Here is a 22774-nt window from a genome sequence, read left to right as displayed (position 1 = left end):
TTTTAACTGGCATTTATATTATGATTTATTTGATAAAGTCAAAACAGTGATATTAAATAAAAATATTCACTCAGAATTGTTAGTGCTTGCTAATTGTGTTTAGATATATACTCTGTTTTAACACATTGGCTACCACACTAGGAAAAAAGTTTTTTCTTTGGGGCCATGGTGGTTTATTAGGAAAATATAATAAAAACTTCAAAAACAAAATGGTCCTTTCTAATTTAATGAAAAATTTGTTATTTTTTGTTTTCCATACATGAGTTATATGCAACTTGAAAAATAGTTCTCATGGCTCCCAAGTTGAAGAAATGTGAGTTACATATGCTTCACGAGTCCCTGAACTCAAAACTATTGTGAGTTATATACAACTCACATGGCAGTTAATATGTTAATTGGGTTGCATTCCTGAGTTTAATGTAGGAAGTAATAAGTTATTCTAAATAATTTTAATGTCAAATTCATTTGCTTTTACAGATGCGGAAAATGAAATAATGAGACTGAGTAGTTTAAACCAGGTAAATTCATTTTGAAGGAAAAAGCTTTCGTCATTGGTTTACTAAGAAAAAGTATTTTGATTTATTATAGTTGCTTTATTTTGTGTGTTTTTTTTTTAAACAAATTCATGTGAACTAACCCTAGGAACTTTCATCTCAGTAATCTTATGTTTGCTGATTAATAACAAACTTTTTGCATCATAAATTGACATAATTTTAGAAGTTTCATAATTGAAAAATGCAGGTATATCTCTTTGACGATTAATTTGATAAATGTATGTGTAGAGATAGTAGAAGCAAATCCTATACCAAAGTGAGAAATGCATTTTGATTTTTCTTAAGGAATTCAGGGAGTTGTTTCTTTTTCTAATAATTGCAAGTTATTTTATAAATATATTTTTGTATTTTTTGAATATAATAAATCCTCTATAAGAATGTGTAAAATGAAGGCTGGCTTTAGATCTTCCAATGTTACATTCTTACAATTTTTATATATCACAAAAGAAATACTGAGTAGAAGTGCACAATTATATAGCTTGCCTGTTTTTTGGTAAACTGGAAATTTCTTCTGAAAACGCTGCTTTCATGTTTTTGTAGGATAACAGTCTCACTGAAGACAATCTGAAACTTAAAATGCAAGTTCAAGTTTTAGAAAAAGAGAAGTCATTACTGAGTCAAGAAAAGGTGGGTGCTGTAAAAATGGGGGCAGAATTAAAATGCTGTGTATATGAATAGTTCACAGCTAAAGGCCAGTTTATATCAAAATTAAATGTTTAGTTAATGAGAGTCCTGAAGGAGAGTCCTGAAGGCAAAGCTGATCTCATTGATGCTTGTCAAGACAGGTTGAAGTACCTGGGCAAGGTTCAGAGTATGAGAGACTGGCCAGAGTTTATGTTTAGAGAGAAGTTAGTAGGCACACAGATAGGAACAAGAAAGATACGTAATGGCCCTGTTTTGGTTGCAGATGAAGTTCTGACAACAGCAGCCTACACAGGTGGGTCGGGAGGTCTGGGGTGGCATACTGTAATAACTGATAGTGCTTATATGCCTCAGAATGTGTCCATTGTGGTGGACAGGAATTTATTAGTGATAAGAGGCAAAGAGGAGCAATTTCAGTGGTGGAAATAAGGTGTTTTTTTGTGTATTGGTAGCAAGGATGGAATAAGATTTTGTATGGGGAGAGGTGTTTTTGTTTGTACCACTTGGGGGTAATTCCTCGGCTAACGCAGGTATTTAAATATAGGACAGACATAAGCTGGTATTATTAAGTTAAAGGCCCGGGTCTTAACTTAAGAATTTAAATTCTTAACTTTTTTAAAGTAATACTGATTTAGTGATATGTGTGTTCAATAATACATAATAGACAAACTTCAGATAGTAAGTGGTATATCTGTATCTATCCTTTGCACCTCTTTTGCTTGGCCTCCTTCCCAGAGGCAATCTCTTACCAATTTCTGATAGTTCTTTCCAGACTATATCTATGCATGTATGATTATATATATAAATAGCTTTAAAAATACAAATGTCAGCATACTGTCAATACTGCTCTCACATATCTTGACATTATGTTTTCAACATCTTTCCACATTAGCATATAAGCAATGTTTCTCAAAGGGGGGTGCTGTTGGCATTTAAGTGGGAAAATTCTTAGTTGTGTGCACTGTCCTATGTGCTGTGTGATTCTTGCTACCCCTTTTTCTACTCACTAAATGCCAGTAGTGTCTCTCAGTCATTTTTTTATTACTATATATTTTTTTCTCTGTTCTGTTTCTGCTCCCTTTGTAGTCTGCTCTTTTTCTGATTGACCTAGGTATGTTTTATGGTTTGCAGACCTCTGCCCATATCTCTTAGGACTTATAACCTCTTCATGATGTTTTTGGATTCTGTAGCTATTTATGGTAGCTGATTCTCCTTTCATTTGATATTAAGTAGCCCATTGTAACACCTTGAACTGTGTCTGCCGTGGGTCTGTTTACAGATTAAGAATGTCAAAAGTACCTACAGGGCTGTGTGTGCTCTCAGGATCCACCTGAAAAAAATAGGGTTCTCCTAATTGAATAGATAACTTTACAAAGACGTAAGAGAATGCTATTTCCATCTTCCAGAAGTAGTTTAAAATAAACTTTTGAATTAGAAGGAAATAAGAATTGCAATGCAGATGCTCTAATACAGCTTTTGTTGGATCTCATTTATGAGGTATGTGTCAGGTTCTTTTAATTAAGGAATTTAGGCTCTCAAATGGAGATTTTTTTGTATAAAGAATTGGAGCTAGAAGACAAGCTTACAATCTTTGCATCTCGTCTAGGGTTATAGAAATGTTTTGTTTGAAGCTGCAAATAAAATTGCACATGAATGCCATAGTTTGTTGAATTTTGTATATCATTTTTGAGATATTGTTCAGTAATGTTTCCAATAGAGAGCATTTATAATAGATTCCCAAGTTATGTTTATATATTTTTTTTAATCTTTTGATGTCTACTTTTTGTTTGACAGTGTGTTGCTTTTTCCCTTTTATCATTTCAGGAAGAACTTCGGATATCACTTTCAAAATTGAACAATGAATATGAAGTAATCAAAAGTACAGCTACAAGAGACACGAGTTTGGATTCGAAATTACGTGACTTAAGACTTAATTTGGAGGCAAAGGAACAAGAACTTAATCAGAGTATTAATGAAAAGGAAATACTGGTAGCTGAGTTAGAAGAATTAGACAAACAGAACCAAGCAGCTACAAAGGTAATACTCTATTAAAGACAGTGAGGTAGACTTAATACTGGATTAACAAGCAAAAATAGCTGGTATAATTAAATTTTGTGATTTAATTAATATTTTAGTTCATTGATGCTCTAGTCATAGAGATTGAGAAATTTTTTTGTAAAGTGCTTTATAGTAAATATTTTTGGCTTTGCAAGCCATGTAGTCTTAGTTGTAACTACTCAACTCTGCTGTTAGGATATATAAACATATGAGTGTGGCTGTGTTCAATAAAATTTTATTTACAAAAACAGGCATCAGGCCCAATATGGCCCATAGGCTATAGTTTGTTGACTTCTGCGCTAGTATTTGAGAGTTAAAAATAAACAAACATAATTTACTATCTTTGGTTTTAAATCCTTATCCCTAAAATGATAAAGTAAAAAAAAAAAAGACAAAATGGATTTGCTGTAAGATATTAGTAAGTAATTATGTAGGAGATGTTGTGGTAGAAAAAAATTATTTTTAAAAAGGGTTAGAAATATCTGAGAATTATTCTATTATATATGAAAATTTTATAAAATTTTCTTTAGGTACTAAAATGAGAAAATGTAAAGTTACCATGCAAATTAATTTTTCTTTCAGCACATGATTTTGATAAAAGATCAGCTATCAAAACAACAAAATGAAGGAGATAGCATCATCAGTAAACTGAAACAAGATCTAGATGATGAAAAAAAGAGAGTTCATCAACTTGAAGATGATAAAATGAACATTACTAAAGAGTTAGATGTTCAGAAAGAAAAGTTAATTCAAAGTGAACTGGTCCTAAATGAATTACATTTAACCAAGCAGAAGCTTGAGGATAAAGTAGAAGATTTAGTAGATCAGCTAAATAAATCACAGAAAAATAATTTAAACACCCAGAAGGAGAACTTTGAACTGAAGGAACATATTAGACAAAATGAGGAGGAGCTTTCTAGAGTCAGAAATGAGTTAACTCACTCTCTTAATCAAGACTCTAGCAGTAATTTTAAGGACAACATACTTAAAGAAAGAGACGCCGAAGTTAGATACTTAAAGCAAAATCTTTCAGAACTAGAGCAGCTCAATGAAAATTTAAAGAAAGTTGCTTTTGATCTCAAGATGGAAAATGAAAAGTTGGTTTTAGCATGTGAAGACATAAGACATCAGTTGGAAGAAACTGTTGCTGGTAACAATCAGATTTCTCTGGAAAAAAATACTATTGTGGAGACTCTAAAAATGGAAAAAGGACAGATAGCAGCAGAGTTGTGTCAGGCTGAAAAGAGACTGTTGGAAGAAGCAAACAAGTATAAGCAAACCATTGAAGAACTGTCAAATGCACGTAATTTGAATACCTCTGCCTTACAGCTGGAACATGAACGGTTAATTAAACTCAATCAAGAGAAAGACTTTGAAATAGCTAAACTCAAAAAGGATATTGAGCAAATGGATACCTATCATAAAGAAACTAAGGAAATTTTGTCATCTAGTTTAGAAGAGCAGAAGCAATTGACACAGCTTATACACGAGAAAGAAATTTTGATTAAAAAACTTGAAGACAGAAGTTCAGAGCTGCAAGGGGAATTAGATAAATATTCTCAGGCCATAAGGAAAAATGAAATTTTGAGGCAGACAATAGAGGAAAAGGATAGAAGTCTTGGATCCATGAAAGAAGAAAACAATCATCTACAAGAAGAACTGGAACGACTCAGGGAACAACAGAGTCGAGCAGTTCCTGTGGCTGAACCTAAAACCCTTGATAGTATTACTGGACTAGAATCTGAAGTATCTCAACTGAATATAATCAAGGATCATCTTGAAGAAGAAATTAAACATTACCAAAAGATAATTGAAGATCAAAACCAAAGTAAGATGCAACTACTTCAGTCTTTACAGGAGCAGAAGAAGGAAATGGATGAGTTTAGATACCAGCATGAGCAGATGAATGTTACCCACACCCAGCTCTTTTTAGAGAAAGATGAGGAAATTAAGAATTTGCAAAAAACAATTGAACAAATCAAAAGCCAGTTGCATGAAGAAAGACAGGATATTCAAACAGAGAATTCTGATATTTTTCAAGAAACAAAAGTTCAGAGCCTTAATATAGAAAATGGAAGTGAAAAACATGATTTATCTAAAGCTGAAACTGAAAAGTTAGTGAAAGGAATAAAAGAACGAGAACTAGAGATTAAACTTCTAAATGAAAAGAATATATCTTTAACTAAACAGATTGATCAGTTGTCCAAAGATGAGGTTGGTAAACTAACTCAGATTATCCAGCAAAAAGATTTGGAGATACAAGCTCTTCACGCTAGAATTTCTTCAGCTTCCTATACCCAGGACGTTGTTTACCTTCAACAGCAACTGCAGGCCTATGCTATGGAAAGAGAAAAAGTGTTAGCTGTTTTGAGTGAGAAGACAAGGGAAAATAGCCATCTAAAAACAGAATATCACAAAATGATGGATATAGTTGCTGCCAAAGAAGCAGCCCTCATTAAGCTGCAAGATGAAAATAAAAAATTGTCCACTAGATTTGAAAGCAGTAGCCAAGATATGTTTAGAGAAACTGTTCAGAATTTATCACGTATCATTCGAGAAAAAGACATTGAAATAGATGCATTAAGTCAGAAATGTCAGACTTTACTGGCAGTTTTACAAACATCTAGCTCTGGTAATGAGGTTGGAGGTGTCAACAGTAATCAGTTTGAGGAGCTCCTACAGGAACGTGATAAATTAAAACAGCAAGTAAAGAAAATGGAAGAATGGAAACAGCAGGTTATGACCACAGTACAAAATATGCAACATGAGTCGGCCCAACTTCAAGAAGAACTTCATCAACTTCAGGCACAAGTTTTGGTTGAGAGTGATAATAATTCTAAATTACAAGTGGACTATACTGGCCTGATCCAAAGTTATGAGCAGAATGAAACCAAACTAAAAAATTTTGGGCAGGAATTAGCACAAGTTCAACACAGCATAGGGCAGCTTTGTAATACCAAGGATCTTCTTTTAGGAAAACTTGATATTATTTCACCCCAGCTCTCCTCTGGATCATCGCTTACTCCCCAGTCAGCAGAGTCTCTTAGAGCAAGTAAGTCTGATGTACCGAGTGAATCTTCTCAGTTTGTTCAGCAAGAGATAGAAGAGCTAAGGAAATCACTGCAAGAAAAAGATGCAACAATTAGAACTCTTCAGGAAAATAATCATAGATTGTCTGACTCGATTGCTGCCAGCTCAGAGCTAGAAAGAAAAAAATATGAACAAACTGATTCAGAAATTAAGGAGCTAAAGGAGAAACAAGATATTTTACAAAAGTCACTTAAGGAAAAAGACCTCTTAATCAAAGCCAAAAGTGATCAGTTACTGCTTTCAAATGAAAATTTCACTAACAAAGTAAATGAAAATGAACTTTTGAGGCAGGCGGTAACAAACTTGAAGGAGAGAATATTAATTTTAGAAATGGACATTAGTAAACTAAAGGGGGAGAATGAAAAAATAGTAGAAACATCCAGGGGAAAGGAAACAGAATATCAAGCATTACAAGAGACTAATATGAAATTTTCTATGATGCTGCGAGAAAGAGAGTTTGAGTGTCATTCAATGAAGGAGAAGGCTCTTGCTTTTGAGCAACTATTGAAAGAAAAAGAACAGGTATGTTCTGGCCTGGAGTATTGTAGAAGGAATTTGGGTTTGGAGGAGACTTTAATATGTTGCTTTATTGATAATTCTCTTTGAAGAGGACTGAATTTGCCCATTTAGGAATATTTATTTCAAGGTGTCGAGATGCATTCTAAATAAATTTTCCTCAGAGGCATCTGAAATTATCTTCCTCAAATTATTAGATATTTCCAAATATTTTTAGTAGCATATTAATTTTTTACAGCTTGTTAAGTAGAAAAAGAATTTAGTAGCAATTAATATTTTTCTTTAGAAGTGTGTGACAAAAGGGAATTTTGAAGTCACTTCAATTTAACGCAAATTTTAGGTATATTTTAGTAGCTGCTAGTAAGGATTAATGAACATTTTAGAGATTCTTATAGATAAGGGGAACCACTGTGAAATATGCAGTAGATCTTTGACCATGATCAACAGTAAGAAATATATTTTACATTGTGACACAGTAAGTGTGTGTGTGTGTAAAACTAAAAAGAAGTTTTGGGAACCAGAAATTACCCTTACTACATGTGATGCTTCGTTTAAAAATCAATGCGCTAGATGACTCAAATTGATTTTTGTGAATCATTTAGTTACCACTTGAAATTTGAAAAGCATTAGCCATGAGTAGTACTTTTCATATAGTGAGCTCAGTAAATATTCTAATCCCGGCTCTGTCACTCATGTGACTTTCAGTGTTTTGACCTTATTGGTTTGTTTATTCAACCATAAAATGGTGGATCATAGCAGTTATATGGGTAGTGCCAGTAGCTTTTGATATATTTAAATTTTTACATGCAATTCATTTTAATAAGAATTATTGAGGATCTCCTGTTACACTATGATAGGTGCTATGTAGGGCTTGTTTGTTAATACCTTTTTACTGTGATTTCTATACTTATAGTAGTAGAAATTTGGAAAGAGATGATAGGCAGAACAATAGAATATGCACCTAGTGATTCTTGAGCATTTTGACATGCTGCCAGGCACAAGATTCTAAATGATTAACTTCATTGGCCAATTAAGTTTTCTCCCATAGTCGTGGATTAAGGTTGTGAAAACTTACTTCATTTTCTCCTTTGCCATCTGAGTAAGTAGGTACACTGATTGTCAGTGTTGAGGTGTTTTTGTCCTTCAGAGATTAACGTCTTAGTTTTAATGGTACTGGTCTATAATTGATGTGAGAAAGACTCTTAAGAGGCTAGAGCTTCCTATTGCTCACTAACCTAAATTGAATGTGGCCTCTTATGGTTGTAAGAATAGAACACAAGAATGTAGGACAACGAAGTCTTCTGTTGCATGTATTTTTTTCTTTTGCAATTTTAGCATTTTGTTCAATTTAGTTATATTTCATTGACATTTACAGACCTAAAGTGTGCAGATTTCATTAAGGCCCTCCTACCTTTTAGGAAGCTTCCCTGAGTTAGTTAAGTAGTACTTAAGTATATCACTTGAAGGTTATGAATATAAATTAATCCAATACTCTAAGTACCTTTAGATTATATTTTGAATATAATAAATGATATCTTTTTTTAGGGAGAAAGGGATGCCCTCAATAGATCTTTAACTCTGTTTAATTTTTGAAACATTTGCTTTTTCTCTGTAATGTGAAAAAAAATTAACTTAAAAGCTATTTGGAAAATATTGGCCTTCCTGTCCTGGAGAGACTGTTGAGATGAAAGGAACAGATGGTTTTCTATTTTGGTTTCAATGGGATGCATTATATATTCTTAAAGAAATAAAACATCTACATGAAAACTTAAAAGGTACTAAGTCATAAATAGATTCATTTGATATACATATTTTAAACAGAGAAAAGAATTGGTTGTAAATAACCTGACACTCTTTTGTGCTTTTTAGAATTCCCGCCATCATCTGAAATTCATGGCCCTACTTTTGCAGTGAAGTTACTTTCTCTAACAACAATTGTGGATGCTTATGAATGGACAGATGTATATACACACACATTTTGTTGATTTTGGGGTTTGTGAATACTTTGTTGTATAGGGTAAATTTGAAGAGATTTTTGTGTTCTGGGTTCCTTTTAAAATATTTCTAATAAACTTTTTTTTTTTTTTTTTTTTTTTGAGGCAGAGTCTCACTCTGTTTCCTGGGCTAGAGTGCCATGGCATCAGCCCAGCTCACAGCAACCTCAAACTCTTGGGCTCAAGCAATCCTCCTGCTCAGCCTCCTGAGTAGCTGGGACTACAGGCATGTGCCACCATGCCTGGCTCATTTTTTCTGTATATTTTTAGTTGTCCAACTAATTTCTTTCTGTTTTTAGTAGAGACGGGGTTTTGCTCTTGCTCAGGCTGGTCTCGAACTCCTGAGTTGAAACGATCCTCTCGCCTCAGCCTCGCAGAGTGCTAGGATTACAGGCGTGAGCTACCACACCTGGCCTAAACTTTTTCTTTTAGAATAATTTTAGATTTATAGAACAGTTGCAGAGATAGTGGAGAGAGTTCTCCTATACCTCATACCCAGTCTCCATTGTTAACATCTTACATTGCTACAGTGCATTTGTCATAGCTGATGAGCCAGTATTGAGGCATTTCTATTAACTAAAGTTCATACTTTATTTGAATTTATTAATTTTTACCAAATGTCCTTTTCCTGTTCTGGCATCCCATCTAGGTTACCATGTTATATTTTAGAAGTCATGTCTCCTTAGGCTCCTCTAGACTTTGTCAGATTCTCAGACTTTCCTTGGTTTTAATGACTTTGACATAGCTAACTGTGTTTTTAAATTAATTATTGGATGAAGAAAATGTCTTTTTTTAAATGTATTTTTCTTTAAAGCTAAAGTTATTTCTTTTCAAAAGGGCAAGACTGGGGAGTTGAATCAGCTTTTAAATGCAGTTAAGTCAATGCAGGAGAAGACAGTTACATTTCAACAGGAGAGAGACCAAATCATGTTGTCCCTGAAACAGAAACAAATGGAAAACAGTGCCCTACAGAATGAGGTATACTTATACTTTAAAGGAACAGTGAATCAACAATTTAATAACTGTTAAGAGAACTGAAAGGATTGTCAAGTATTAGGTCATTAAATATGAAATGTCCGATTTCGTATCAAAAGTGTACTTTATTATATCTCAAACAAGAAATAGTACAATTAATCAAAGCATATGCCTAAACTATTGACACAGTTTTGCCATCTTAATGGTAGCTTGTTTATGCCAGCAGTGAAGAAGCCTGGAGAGTGAGTGGCGATGAAATTGCTAAAGGCGTTTTCCATAACTTGTTGAGAATTGAATATTTTTCCTTGCAAGAAGTGGTCCAAAGTCTGGAAGAAGTGGTAGTCAGGTCTGGTGAATAAGATGGATGGCAGAGAATTTCCAAGTTGAGCGTCTGTAGTTTGAGCAGCATTATTTGTGTGACATATGGTCAAGCGTTGTCTTGCAAGAAGATTGGCCTGTCTCTGTTGACCAATCTCAGCTGCATAATTGCAAGCATCCTCGTCATTTTGTCCAGTTGGTGGCAGTAGACATCTGCTGTAATCAATTGACCAGGTTTCATGAAGCTGTAGTGAATAATACCAGTGCTGGACCACCAAACAGACACCATTAGCTTTTTTTGATGAGTATTCAGTTTTGGAGTGTGTTTTGGCACTTCATCTTTATCCAACTATTGTGCTGAATGCTTGTGATTGTCAAAAAATCCATTTTCATAACACGTAACAATACAGTGTAGAAATGGTTTGCCTTTATGTCATGACAGCAAGGAAAACTTTGAGACAATTTCTCTTCTGATGTTCGTTTAATTCATGCAGTCCCCATCTATCCAGCTTATTTACCTTGCCGATTTGTTTCAAATGGTCCAATATTGTTGGAATAGTAATTTCAACCTTGCTGCTAATTCACACATAGGTTGAGATGGATTCACTTCCACTATAGCTTTCAGCTCATCATTATCCACCGTGGTCTCGGGTCATCCACGTGGCTCATTTTTAAGATTAAAATCACCAGAATGGGACTTCTCAAACCATCGATGTTCTGTGCCTTCATTAGCCACATCCTTTCCAAACACTTCATTGATATTTTGAGATGTGTGTGCTGCCTTGTTTCCACTACAGAACTCATATTCGAAAATAATATGAATTTTTGACTTATCCATGGTTTCACAAAAATTGCTCTAAAAAAAAATTTGGAAGATAATCACAAGCCAAAATGTGCATTTGAAAGACTGAGGATGTATCTTCACACTAAAAATAGAGCAAGAAGTGTCAAAGTGAAATGTCACAGATAGCAACTGTCAAACTTAGTACTTAAGGAAATCGGACGTTTCATACTTAACCTAATGAATTTATCTCTTAGGTGATTTTTCTTAATCTTCTGATGTGCTACAGTAGAATTTTGATCTCCCAGGGTACATATTGTTTCAGTTTTCAAAAGTGAAAACCATACCATATTTTGGATATAAGAAAATTTTCTTACTCATAAAGTATGAAAAAAATGAGATTTACTCAAAAAGTGGTCTATTGCAAAGAATATGCAGAGTGCTTTTGTATAATTCCATTTTCCATTATAGCCACAGGGAAAAAGATCTTATAAAGTTTCCAGATGAATATTCAAGATGATTTCAGGAGAATTTTTTCCTAGTGTAAATATATCTTACAGTATGCGGAATTAGTATACAATTAATATACTTCAATAATGGGAAAAAGATTTGATAACAAAGTGGCTTTTGGGGCGGGGAGGGAACATTTTACAGAAGAAAAATAAAGAAATGTCCTCTACCTAGGTTCAACGTTTACGGGACAAAGAATTTCGGTTAAACCAGGAACTAGAGAGATTGCGTAACCATCTTCTAGAATCAGAAGCTTCTTATACCCGTGAAGTTTTGGCTGCAGAAGAGAGAGAGGCTAAACTAAGAAAGAAAGTCACAGTATTGGAGGAAAAGCTAGTTTCATCCTCTAATGCAATGGAAAATGCAAGGTAATTTTTTCTTTTTTTTGCATTGACTTTAACTGACCACTTCCTGAGTTAGTAGAATTTTTCATGTTAGCCTATTCTCACAAAATTCATTACTTCCATTTTACCAATCAAGAATCTGAGGGTAAAGAGATTTAATAACCTGCTCAAGATCAGACACAGAATGTGTATGTGAGCGAGTTTCACACTGGAGTCTGTGACTTTTTTTTGTGGGGGAGACTCTGTTGCCCAGGCTGGAGTGCAGTGGCACAATTATAGCTCACTGCAGCCTCAAACTATTGGGCCTAAGTGATCTTCTTGCCTCAGCCTCCCTAGTAGCTAGGACTACAAGCATGTACCACCACACCTGGATAATTTTTCAAAAAATTTTTTTGTGGAGACAGGGTCTCACTATGTTGCCTAGACTGGTGTTGAACTTCTAACCTCAAGTGATCCTCTTGCCTCAGTCTCCCAAAGTGCTGGGATTACAGGTGTGAGCCACCACGCCTGGCCTGGAGTCTGTGACTCTTAAGTAGATCTGGCATTCAGACTCTCTGAATCCTCACCTTCACTCCAGATAATTGCCTCTTACCATTTTAGGAGTATGGTCTGAAGTTCTGACTGATTTAATTATCTCTGTTCAGCTCCCATAAAATTTAATATATGTGGTGTTTTTATCAAATCATCCAAGGTTGAAATGGGTGTAGGTATTAGAAGAGAGAGTAAAGGAAGTAGCAAGGTGAAGACCTGGGTCAGTATGAAGAATTAACTCTTGGTGGTTTATTAGAACATTTGAGTGACCAGTTCCCTGCTTATATATTTAAAAATTTCATTTATCTCAATAAAATGTTTTTTTTTTTTAAATTACAAAAACATTGTATTTTCCACTTAGGAAATCACACAAACGAAAGGAACAAAGCAGAATCCCACCCACCTAGAGATAATCTTTTTGTGCCTCTTTATGCTTTTATATTTGCATGTATATATTCTATATCTTTTAAAGCAAAATTGAGATCATATTATTCATGCTGTTTTGTGACTTGTTTCTGTGACTTGATAATATGAGTGCCAGTATATATTAAGCCATTTATTTTTGTAATATCTTATGGCTACATAATATATCATTATTTGAATTTGCCAGAATTTCTTTAACCCAGTAATTTATTATCCGGCATTTAGAGTGTTTTAACTTTTCAAAACCACTGAGTGCTGTCATGATATTCCAAGACATGTATTTTTGTGTTGATGACAGATTATTTCCTTAGTGTAAGTTGTGAGAAATGGAACTTCTGGGTCAAGGTTCATTTTAAAACTTTTGAGATTGTACTGCCAGGTTATTTTCCAGGAAAATTCTGTCCATTTACATTTCCATTAGTGGTATGTGCATCTTTTTATTTATCTTTTTACTATGTATGATGCTAAGGGAGATATGAGGAGATAGTAGACATTATCTGTCTTCAAAGAGATGATAGGCCAGTAGAGACAATATTTCTGAACATGAACCCCTGCCCTACTTTGCAGAGTGTATTGTTGTATCTTCAGACTCAGGAGGGAAATTTGTTCAAAGTAGGAATTAAAACAATGAGTGATCATTTGTATATGTCTTTCACTTCGGCAGAAATGCCAAAACATCCTCAGGCTACAACATTATATATTGTAATCCTTGCTTGGAATTTTCAGGCCCATATTTTCTCTAATTAAAATAGTTCCTAGTCTCTACCCCTTTCATTTATCCTTCATAATAACTTCCAGAATAACCTTCCCTGAGTAGAGCTGTGATCTTGTTACTCCTTTTTTTCAAAAAATAATCTTGACTCCCATGATTTGGTCCCAGGCTCCCTACCACCTTAGCCTTATTTCACGTTATCATCCACATCCAGCCAAACTGTATTACTCACTTCCTCAAATAGAGCCACTGTTTTCCCATTTCTTTTTCTTCTGCTTTTTCTTTTCATATTCCTTCTTCTGCCTGAAGAGTGGACCTGAACCCTAACAGTTTTTCTGTGAATCCCACCTGTTCTTCAAATTCCATTTTCTTCCTGAGAGTACTTTATTTAGCATCCCACTCTTCACATCCAAAAACAAACCTTGCATAATACTTTTTTAAAGTCTTTGATAGGGCACTTATATTTACTTTAGGGTATAGGTAATTGTTGACCTGTCTTATACTGTCTTCCACCCAGTGAAATGTAAGGTCACAGGGAGGTAGGAATGATGCCATTCATTTTGTACTCATCACATGGTATGTAATACACGTAGCTACTCGGTAAATATTTGTTGTATGAACAGCTCAGATCTACAAACCACATTATGGTGTTTTGAGCCCTTACTCAACAGAACTAATACTTGGTATTTATTAACTTTTTGAGTGCCATTGTGGCTCATTTCATCCTTACAATCACCCTTTGAGTGATTTGCTAGCCAGCAAAGTTGAATGAAGTCCAGAGACATTTGGGGACAGAGTTCAGATCTTCCGATGATCAATTTACTGTTCTTTCCACAAGAGGGTGCTATTGGGTAAAGTATCTTCAAAGTGAGGTGATCTTCATGTGCTTTAATGGGCCGCTCTTGAATAAGAACTGCATTTGAAAACTCAGAAAGACTAGTGCAATATTTTGAATATAATCATTATACATTAAGGAAGTGCACCAGTCACATAAGCCTGGATAGGTGCTATATAAATTTCTTAGGGGTCTCTAGATTATTATTTGGGGTAGGAGTTATTGTATTTAATCTAGGCAGAAAGAAAGATGATAGTAAAAGATACTTAACAAATAATCAGGGCAATTCATCAATGGGGTAGCCTTTGGAAAGTTGTGAGTTCACCATGATTACAAGTGTTGAAAGCAAGTGGGTATCATAGAATCCATTCCTTATTAGGTAGAAAGCTGGACAATGTGACTTCAAGGTTCCTTATAACATAATATTTTATGGTAAATTCCATCTTAGAATTTTAGCTTGCAAACATGAAAGTTGCAGGCTATTTGTAAATTTTTCTTTTGCTGACATTTCTTATTTAGCCTAACTTTTAGTCATTATTAATAAAAGGATTGCCATTTGTTCAAAGTTACTTTCACCAGAAGAATGGTTGAATTAATCAAAACAAGGAGAACAAAGATGAGAAACTTTTCAAGTTTCTTTGAAATCTAACTTTAATACAATAAAATATCAGGACGGTCAATTTCATGGAGATAGAAAGTAGAATGGTACTTGCCAAGAGAAGGGTGGGGAGTTATTGTTTAATAAGTATGGAGTTTCAGTTTGGGAAGATGAAAAATGTTCTGGAGATGGACGGTGATGATAGTTGCACAACAGTGTGAATGTACATAGCATCACTGAATTATACACATTAAAATGGTAAATTTTATGTTACGTATATTTTACCACAATACAAAAGTGTAAGGAAGATGTTTCATCTGGTTAAAGTATCTAAATACTTGGAAATCTAACTTAAATTTAGAGCAATAAGATATAAGGAAGGTGTTTCTTGTTGAAGTATCTCAATAGATAGAAGCAGTTTGACTTTTATTCTTTGTTTGAAGCCATCAAGCCAATGTGCAGGTAGAGTCTTTGCAAGAACAATTGAATGTAGTCTCCAAGCAAAGGGATGAAATTGCACTGCAGCTCTCTGCCTCTCAGGAACAAGTAAAGCAGTATGCCCTGTCACTAGCCAACCTGCAGATGGTACTGGAGCATTTCCAACAAGGTAAGTTGTATGGTCAGTCTTTCAATGAAGAAAAATTGTAGTTAGTGGTAATTTTGCCTTATTCGAGTGCTGTTTTAGACATGGGGAAATCTATGAAAGGTTACCCACTTGTAGGGTGGAAGGGTAAGTAGTCATCAACAAGTTATTTAGATTCCTTTTACAATTAAGACTAGGAAACATAAACTATATTTAGTAATTATTAAAAAGTTGTTTTATTTATTTTTTTAAATAGAGACAGGGTCTTACTCTGTCTCCCAGGCTGGAATGCAGTGGCACAGTCATGGCTCACTGTAACCCTGAACTCCTCTTGGGCTCAAGGGATACCCCTACCTCAGCCTCCTGAGTAGCTGGGACTATAGGCACATGCCACCACACCTGGCTAAGTCTTTTATTTTTTGCAGGATGGGATCTCACGGTGTTGCCCAGGCTGGTCTTGAACTCCTGACCTCAAGTGATCCTCCCATCTTGACCTTCCAAAGTGCTGGGATCACATGTGTCAGCCACTGTGCCTGGCCTAAAAATGTGTTTTAGTATCATATTACCAGTTAATGTGCGAGTTGAGGAAGTACAGGGTAACATGAGGAAAGATTATCAAGTGATACAAAGAGGAATACAAGGAAAGAGACACACAGAAAAGATGGTTAGGTTTTGAGATAGTGGTTGGGGGTTGAACTTACTTCAGTGTGGATCATTGGTAATCACTATCCTTTGAAATATTGTTCTTAGCTAGTCATCTGTACTTCGAGGTAACTACATTTTCTAGTCCAAGTGAAAATACTTTTTGGAGACACAATCCAAACAGTATCCAGAGCAGTTTTACCCTGAGAATCAAATATGCTTTTTTACATTCTGCCTCCCATCCTTGTTTGCCCACTTTAGAACATTCACCCATTTCTTTGTTTATTCATACATTCAGTAGTTATTGACAGTGAATTAAGTGCTGGCGGGGGGAAGTGATTAGAGGCTATGAAGATAATGAAGTAACAGGGGCTTATAGTTTTGTGCCTAAGCAAAACTTTCAATCTGTGTGTCCTCTCAGACTTACTAATATGGTTGAAATCTTGAATTTTTAATAGGAGAATTCTCTAGGTCTGCTTTATAATATAATTACTAGAGTGAGTGTGTATGTGTATACAAAATAGTATGGTACTGAGGCTGTAGAGAAAGCGTGGCCAAAGAGGAAATATCTAGTGGAGTTATGAAGAGAGAGAAGAATCTGCATGATAGACACGGTGGAGAAGGGCTTAGGTGAAGGAAACAGTGATCTTATTACCTTAGCTCCACTTAATAATACCACTAAGGCATGTAAATTTTCTTGTTGAGATATTTAAACTGTTTCTGTTGCATTTTTAAAGTTTCAAATGGTTTAAAATTCTAGTTTTATCACACAATTGCAAAATACTAGTGTAACTTTCTTACAGAGGAAAAAGCCATGTATTCTGCTGAACTAGAAAAGCAAAAACAGCTTATAGCTGAATGGAAGAAAAAGACAGAAAATCTGGAAGGAAAAGTTATATCATTACAGGTAGGTCAAAATAGTTTTGTAGATTTTGTTAGTCATGAAACAATTACTTGTATAATCTTTGTCTTAGAAATAATCTCCTAAACTGTTCATTTAGTAAATGTTTGAGTGGCTGCTCTGTACCTGGCCCTCTGCTGGGGCGTAACAGTGAGCAAGATACTTAGGATATCCCTCAAGTGACAGAGTTTACAGTAGACATAGCAAATGTGAGATGATAGGACATTTAAATTTTTTAGCACACATGGGTATTTCAGATCTCTGAAAAAAAAATCCAAATTATTCTACAATTTTAACTTTATAATTTTCTCCTTTCAACAAAATATACTGGGCACTGTATTTCACATTGAGTAAAATAAATATTATCCCATTAGATCTTTTTCTTTTGCAGCATCAGCTTTTAAAAGATTTTTCTCTTTATTATTATACTATATTTCCTATTTATGTTATATTACATATTTCTCTTTATTATGCTATATTTTAATTATATATAACATATACATAAAAATGAACCCCTATGAGGAGATACAACACCAAAGTGACTTGTTTTTAGGTTTAGGAGAAAGTTTTCTAAGTCAGTAGTAGTCTCTGACAATAGCTGGTAGAAAGTAATAAAATTCATTTACTTGGCATTAGTGATGATTGTGCTGTTCAGGAGCATTAATGTCTCAAGTAAGTGAAGATATATTTTCTGTAAAATTTTTTGTTAAGTATCAAGTGGCTGCAAAAAAATTTAGATAGTATCTGTGAAATGTAAGAATAGCGCAATAACAGCAAATACCCACATACTCAGCACCTTGTATAAGAAATAGAATGTTATCCTTTGAAGCTCCTTACGCACCTCTCCCCATCTCATCTTTCCTACCACCTTGTAGAGAACCACTATTCCAAAATTTTATATTTATCCCCTCCCCCCCACTTTTATTTATTGTTTTAACACATAGGTTTGCATCTCCAAACCATACATTGTTTGGTTTTGCATATTTTTGAAGTCTATATAAATGGAATTTTAACTGTTTGTAAATTGAGTAAGTCTTCTGAGGCTTGCTTTTTTCTGTTTTTAAACCTAGCATTATATTCATCAGATTCAGCCATGCTACTGTGTGTTACTGTGTGTAGATAGTTCATTATCTTTACTGATGTATTCATTACATGAAAATATAATTAATCTACCCATTTTACTGATGAGGGACATTTCAGATATCTTACATATAAACAATGTGCTTATGTACTTCCTTGTTTATATCTCCTGGTGCACACATGCAAGAGTTCTTTTAGGTGTATATCTGGATTGGAATTGCTGAGTTAAGGTATACATATAGGCAACTTCAGCTCTATTAGATGACGGCAAATTGTTTTCTAAAGCCATTTTGCTAATTTACTCCTACCAGCAGTGCCTAAGAGTTCTTGTTTTACATCCTTGTCAACACCTGGCGTTATCAGACTTTTTAAGTTTTTGCCGATCTGGTGGATGGGAAGGTGTTTTAGCCATTCTGTGCTGTTATAACAGAATACCACAGCCTGGGTAATTTATAATGAACAGAAACTTAATGGCTCACGGGTTCTTGAGTCTGGGAAGTCCAAGATCAACAGACTGGCATCTGACAAGGGCCGCCTTGCCGCATCACCCGATGGTGGAAGGGCACCATCGGGTGATGCATCGGGTGGAAGGAGAGGGTGAGAGAGCAAGAGGGGGCTGAACTTGTCCTTTTATAAGGAACCCACTGTCACGATAAGTACATCAATCTATTCATGAGGACAATGTCCCCATGGCCCAAACACCTCCCAATAAAGGCCCCACCTCCCAACACTGCCACATTGGGGATCAGGTTTCCAACCCATGAACTGTGTGAGACACATTCAAACCAAAGCAGAAGGGTTTTCTTCTTGTTTTAATTTGCATTTCCCTGAGTACTAATGAGGTCAAACATCTTTTAATACATTCATTGACCATTTATGTTCTTTTGTCAGCTCATTAATACATTTAAAAGAGACATATATATTCCCCCCCCATGGCAGAGATTTTACTGCCTAAAAGATATATTTTATCTAATACTTTTAGTTGTTTCCAGTGGGTCCAAAGTATCTAGTCTGTCAAACTGCTAGAATGGAAGTCCAAATCTTCTTTTAAAACTAGTTTTATTTTTTAAAATTTAAAATGTAATGTACATTTAGAAAAAGAACAAAATAAGTCAGAAGAAACTAAGAAGGAATTAATAAAGATAAAAGCCGAAATTAATGAAATAAAAACCAAACAAATGGTAGAAAGAATAACGAAATCTAAATGCCGATTTTTGAAAAAGTCTTAGTGACGTTTTAAGCTTTAATAATTTCATAAGTATAAATGCTATGAGGTAAAAAAAATAATTTGAAAGTTTATTTAGGGGGAGGATGAAGAGAAGTATATTAAAGCAGTGGTCCCCAATCTTTTTGGTACCAGGGACCAGTTTCGTGGAAGACAGTTTTCCTTGGGGTGTGCGGTGGGGAGAGCGCAGGCTGTGATGCGAGAGATGGGGAGCTGCTGTCAATGTGCTCACTTGCCCACAGCTCACCTCCTGCTGTGCCCCCACCATTCCTAAGTTTCATGGAAGATAATTTTTCCATGGACCTGGGTTGGGGAGTTGGGGGATAAGTGAGGCAGAGGGTGTTGAAGAGCTCTGCGGCCCCGTCCCTAACACGCCACTGACCAGTACCGGTCAATGGCCCGGGGACTGGAGACCTCAGTGTCAAAGGATACAAACATGCAGTAAGATAGAAGGAATCAATTCAATGTTTGATAGTGGAGTAGGGTGACTATACTTAAAAAAAATGTACTCAGGTGATAGATACCCTAAATACCCTGACTCGATCACTGTGCATTATGTACATGTAAAAAATTTCTCATGTACCCCATAAATTTACACAAATAAGAAAAAAATAGTTTATTTAAATTTTCTTTACACTGAATTTAGTTTTGTGAATTTTGAATAATAAATTTTTTATTTAAAATTTTTTTGTTTTAATCCCTTTCTGTATATTAGTGTTCAAACCCCTAAAAGCAGAACAAGTGGGGGGGTGTGTGTATGCACCAAATTTATATATATTAATTATGATAAGTATATGGAAATACACATATGTGTTTTGTTATAAGTAATCAGCTGTGTGATTGTGGGTGCTGGCTAAGCAAGTCTGAAATTTTTAGTGTCGTCAGTCAGGATGGGAAGACCATATCAAAGGCAGGCTGGAATTCACAGGCATGGGCCAAAGCTATTGTGCACAGCCAGTCAGGAAAGGAAGGTCACAAGCAGAATGGAACTCCACAGGCTCAGGTGGAAGCTCCCATCCACAGAAGGAATTTCTCTTTTTGGGGGATGCCTAAGTCCTGCTTTTAAGGACTTTTCCACTAGTTCAATCAGGCCTACATGGATTACCTAGGATAATGTGCCTTCCTTCAATTCAACTGATTAAGGACTGTGATTACATTTGCAAAATACCTTCACAGCAACATCTCAGTTATGTTTGATTGAATAACTGGGGACTGTACCCTATCCATGATGACATATCAAAAAAGCTATCACAGTGATTGAAGATGGCAAAACTTGACCTGAAATTTACATGAGTAAATACTCAAGAATAGCCAAGGAAATTGAACAACAGTGAGGAAGGACTTGCTTACCTAGATATCAAAGTAGAACCGTAAATCAGTACAATATTTACTAGATTAGTGAAATAGAAGTAGAATCCAGAAACAGAGCCCAGGATATATTTGAGAATTTGAAACTATAAACTAATTTTAATTTAGTGAGAAAAAGGATAGATTATCTTATAAGCAATGTTGGCACAACTGGCTGTTCATAAGGAAGAAAATAAAATTGAACTTCATCTTACACCATATGCAAAAATAAATTTCACTTGTAGGAAAAGCAAAGATTCTTAACTGGGAGTGGTACTGAATCTCTGCAGATATTTTTGGTTGTCACAGTGACTGGATGGCTCTTGTGGCATTTAGTGGGCCATGAATGTCAGAAGCATTCCCATTGAGAAACACTGCATTAGAGATTTAAATATAAAAAACAAAATATCTTGCAATAAAATCTAGAAAACTACATATACAGTCTAGGAGCAAGGAGGATCCTTTAGTCTAAAAGGACTAAAACTCAAGAAGATGTAAAAGCAAAGTAGAACATGTTTGACTATATGCAATTTAAAAATGTTTACATGACAAAAGATATTGTGGAGTTGGTAGACAAATGGCAGCTCTGGTGAACAGTATTTGTATAGCACAGATGACAAAGTTTTCATCTACTATCCAAGGTGCTTTTATAAATTAACAGGAGAAAGACAGCTCAGTAAAAACGTGGGCAATGTATGCAGAGAGGTTTTCACAGAAGAGCAGATCCAACTGTCCTGTAAACATGAAAAAAAAATGCTCAAATTTCCTAGCGATGGTCAGGGAAATAAAATTTAAAGTAGTAAAGACATAATGAAATGTCACTGTATATCTTTTAGACTTACAAATTAAAAAGAGTAAGAACATTTGTTGCTATATTTTTTGGCTTTCCGTATCTGGTTTTTGTAGCTTTATTTCTTTTTGTTGTCACTTTTGTTTTTACTTCTGTCACTGTGCTGTCTTTTAGTAGCATCTGCTCTTTTTATTTAGTTCCTCTATAAGAGGCAGTGTTGTATTGTGAAAGAGTACGGGTTCTATCTTCGAAGTATCTAGTCTGTCAAACTGCTAGAATGGAAGTCCAAATCTTCTTTTAAAACTAGTTTTATTTTTTAAAATTTAAAATGTAATGTACATTTAGAAAAAGAACAAAATAAGTCAGAAGAAACTAAGAAGGAATTAATAAAGATAAAAGCCGAAATTAATGAAATAAAAACCAAACAAATGGTAGAAAGAATAACGAAATCTAAATGCCGATTTTTGAAAAAGTCTTAGTGACGTTTTAAGCTTTAATAATTTCATAAGTATAAATGCTATGAGGTAAAAAAAATAATTTGAAAGTTTATTTAGGGGGAGGATGAAGAGAAGTATATTAAAGCAGTGGTCCCCAATCTTTTTGGTACCAGGGACCAGTTTCGTGGAAGACAGTTTTCCTTGGGGTGTGCGGTGGGGAGAGCGCAGGCTGTGATGCGAGAGATGGGGAGCTGCTGTCAATGTGCTCACTTGCCCACAGCTCACCTCCTGCTGTGCCCCCACCATTCCTAAGTTTCATGGAAGATAATTTTTCCATGGACCTGGGTTGGGGAGTTGGGGGATAAGTGAGGCAGAGGGTGTTGAAGAGCTCTGCGGCCCCGTCCCTAACACGCCACTGACCAGTACCGGTCAATGGCCCGGGGACTGGAGACCTCAGTGTCAAAGGATACAAACATGCAGTAAGATAGAAGGAATCAATTCAATGTTTGATAGTGGAGTAGGGTGACTATACTTAAAAAAAATGTACTCAGGTGATAGATACCCTAAATACCCTGACTCGATCACTGTGCATTATGTACATGTAAAAAATTTCTCATGTACCCCATAAATTTACACAAATAAGAAAAAAATAGTTTATTTAAATTTTCTTTACACTGAATTTAGTTTTGTGAATTTTGAATAATAAATTTTTTATTTAAAATTTTTTTGTTTTAATCCCTTTCTGTATATTAGTGTTCAAACCCCTAAAAGCAGAACAAGTGGGGGGGTGTGTGTATGCACCAAATTTATATATATTAATTATGATAAGTATATGGAAATACACATATGTGTTTTGTTATAAGTAATCAGCTGTGTGATTGTGGGTGC

The 22774-nt window shown here is 35.0% G+C and overlaps 1 protein-coding gene across 1 annotated transcript in view; it reads left to right on the top strand.

Annotated features, from left to right (window-relative positions):
- The window catches only part of TRIP11 (thyroid hormone receptor interactor 11), a 68448-nt gene that overhangs the window by 26057 nt on the left and 19617 nt on the right, over window positions 1-22774 (top strand). The window contains 8 exon segments of the mRNA XM_012656742.1: window positions 478-518; window positions 1095-1181; window positions 3021-3233; window positions 3837-6866; window positions 9692-9832; window positions 11613-11806; window positions 15325-15488; window positions 16910-17013. Of these exon segments, the coding sequence (XP_012512196.1) occupies window positions 478-518; window positions 1095-1181; window positions 3021-3233; window positions 3837-6866; window positions 9692-9832; window positions 11613-11806; window positions 15325-15488; window positions 16910-17013 (3974 nt within the window).

The sequence above is a fragment of the Propithecus coquereli genome, unplaced genomic scaffold (genome assembly GCF_000956105.1).
Source record: "Propithecus coquereli isolate 6110/MARCELLA unplaced genomic scaffold, Pcoq_1.0 Scaffold516, whole genome shotgun sequence".
Taxonomy (NCBI): Eukaryota; Metazoa; Chordata; class Mammalia; order Primates; family Indriidae; genus Propithecus; species Propithecus coquereli.
Note: the sequence above shows the minus strand (reverse complement) of the source record. Positions and strands in the feature narration are given on the sequence as shown.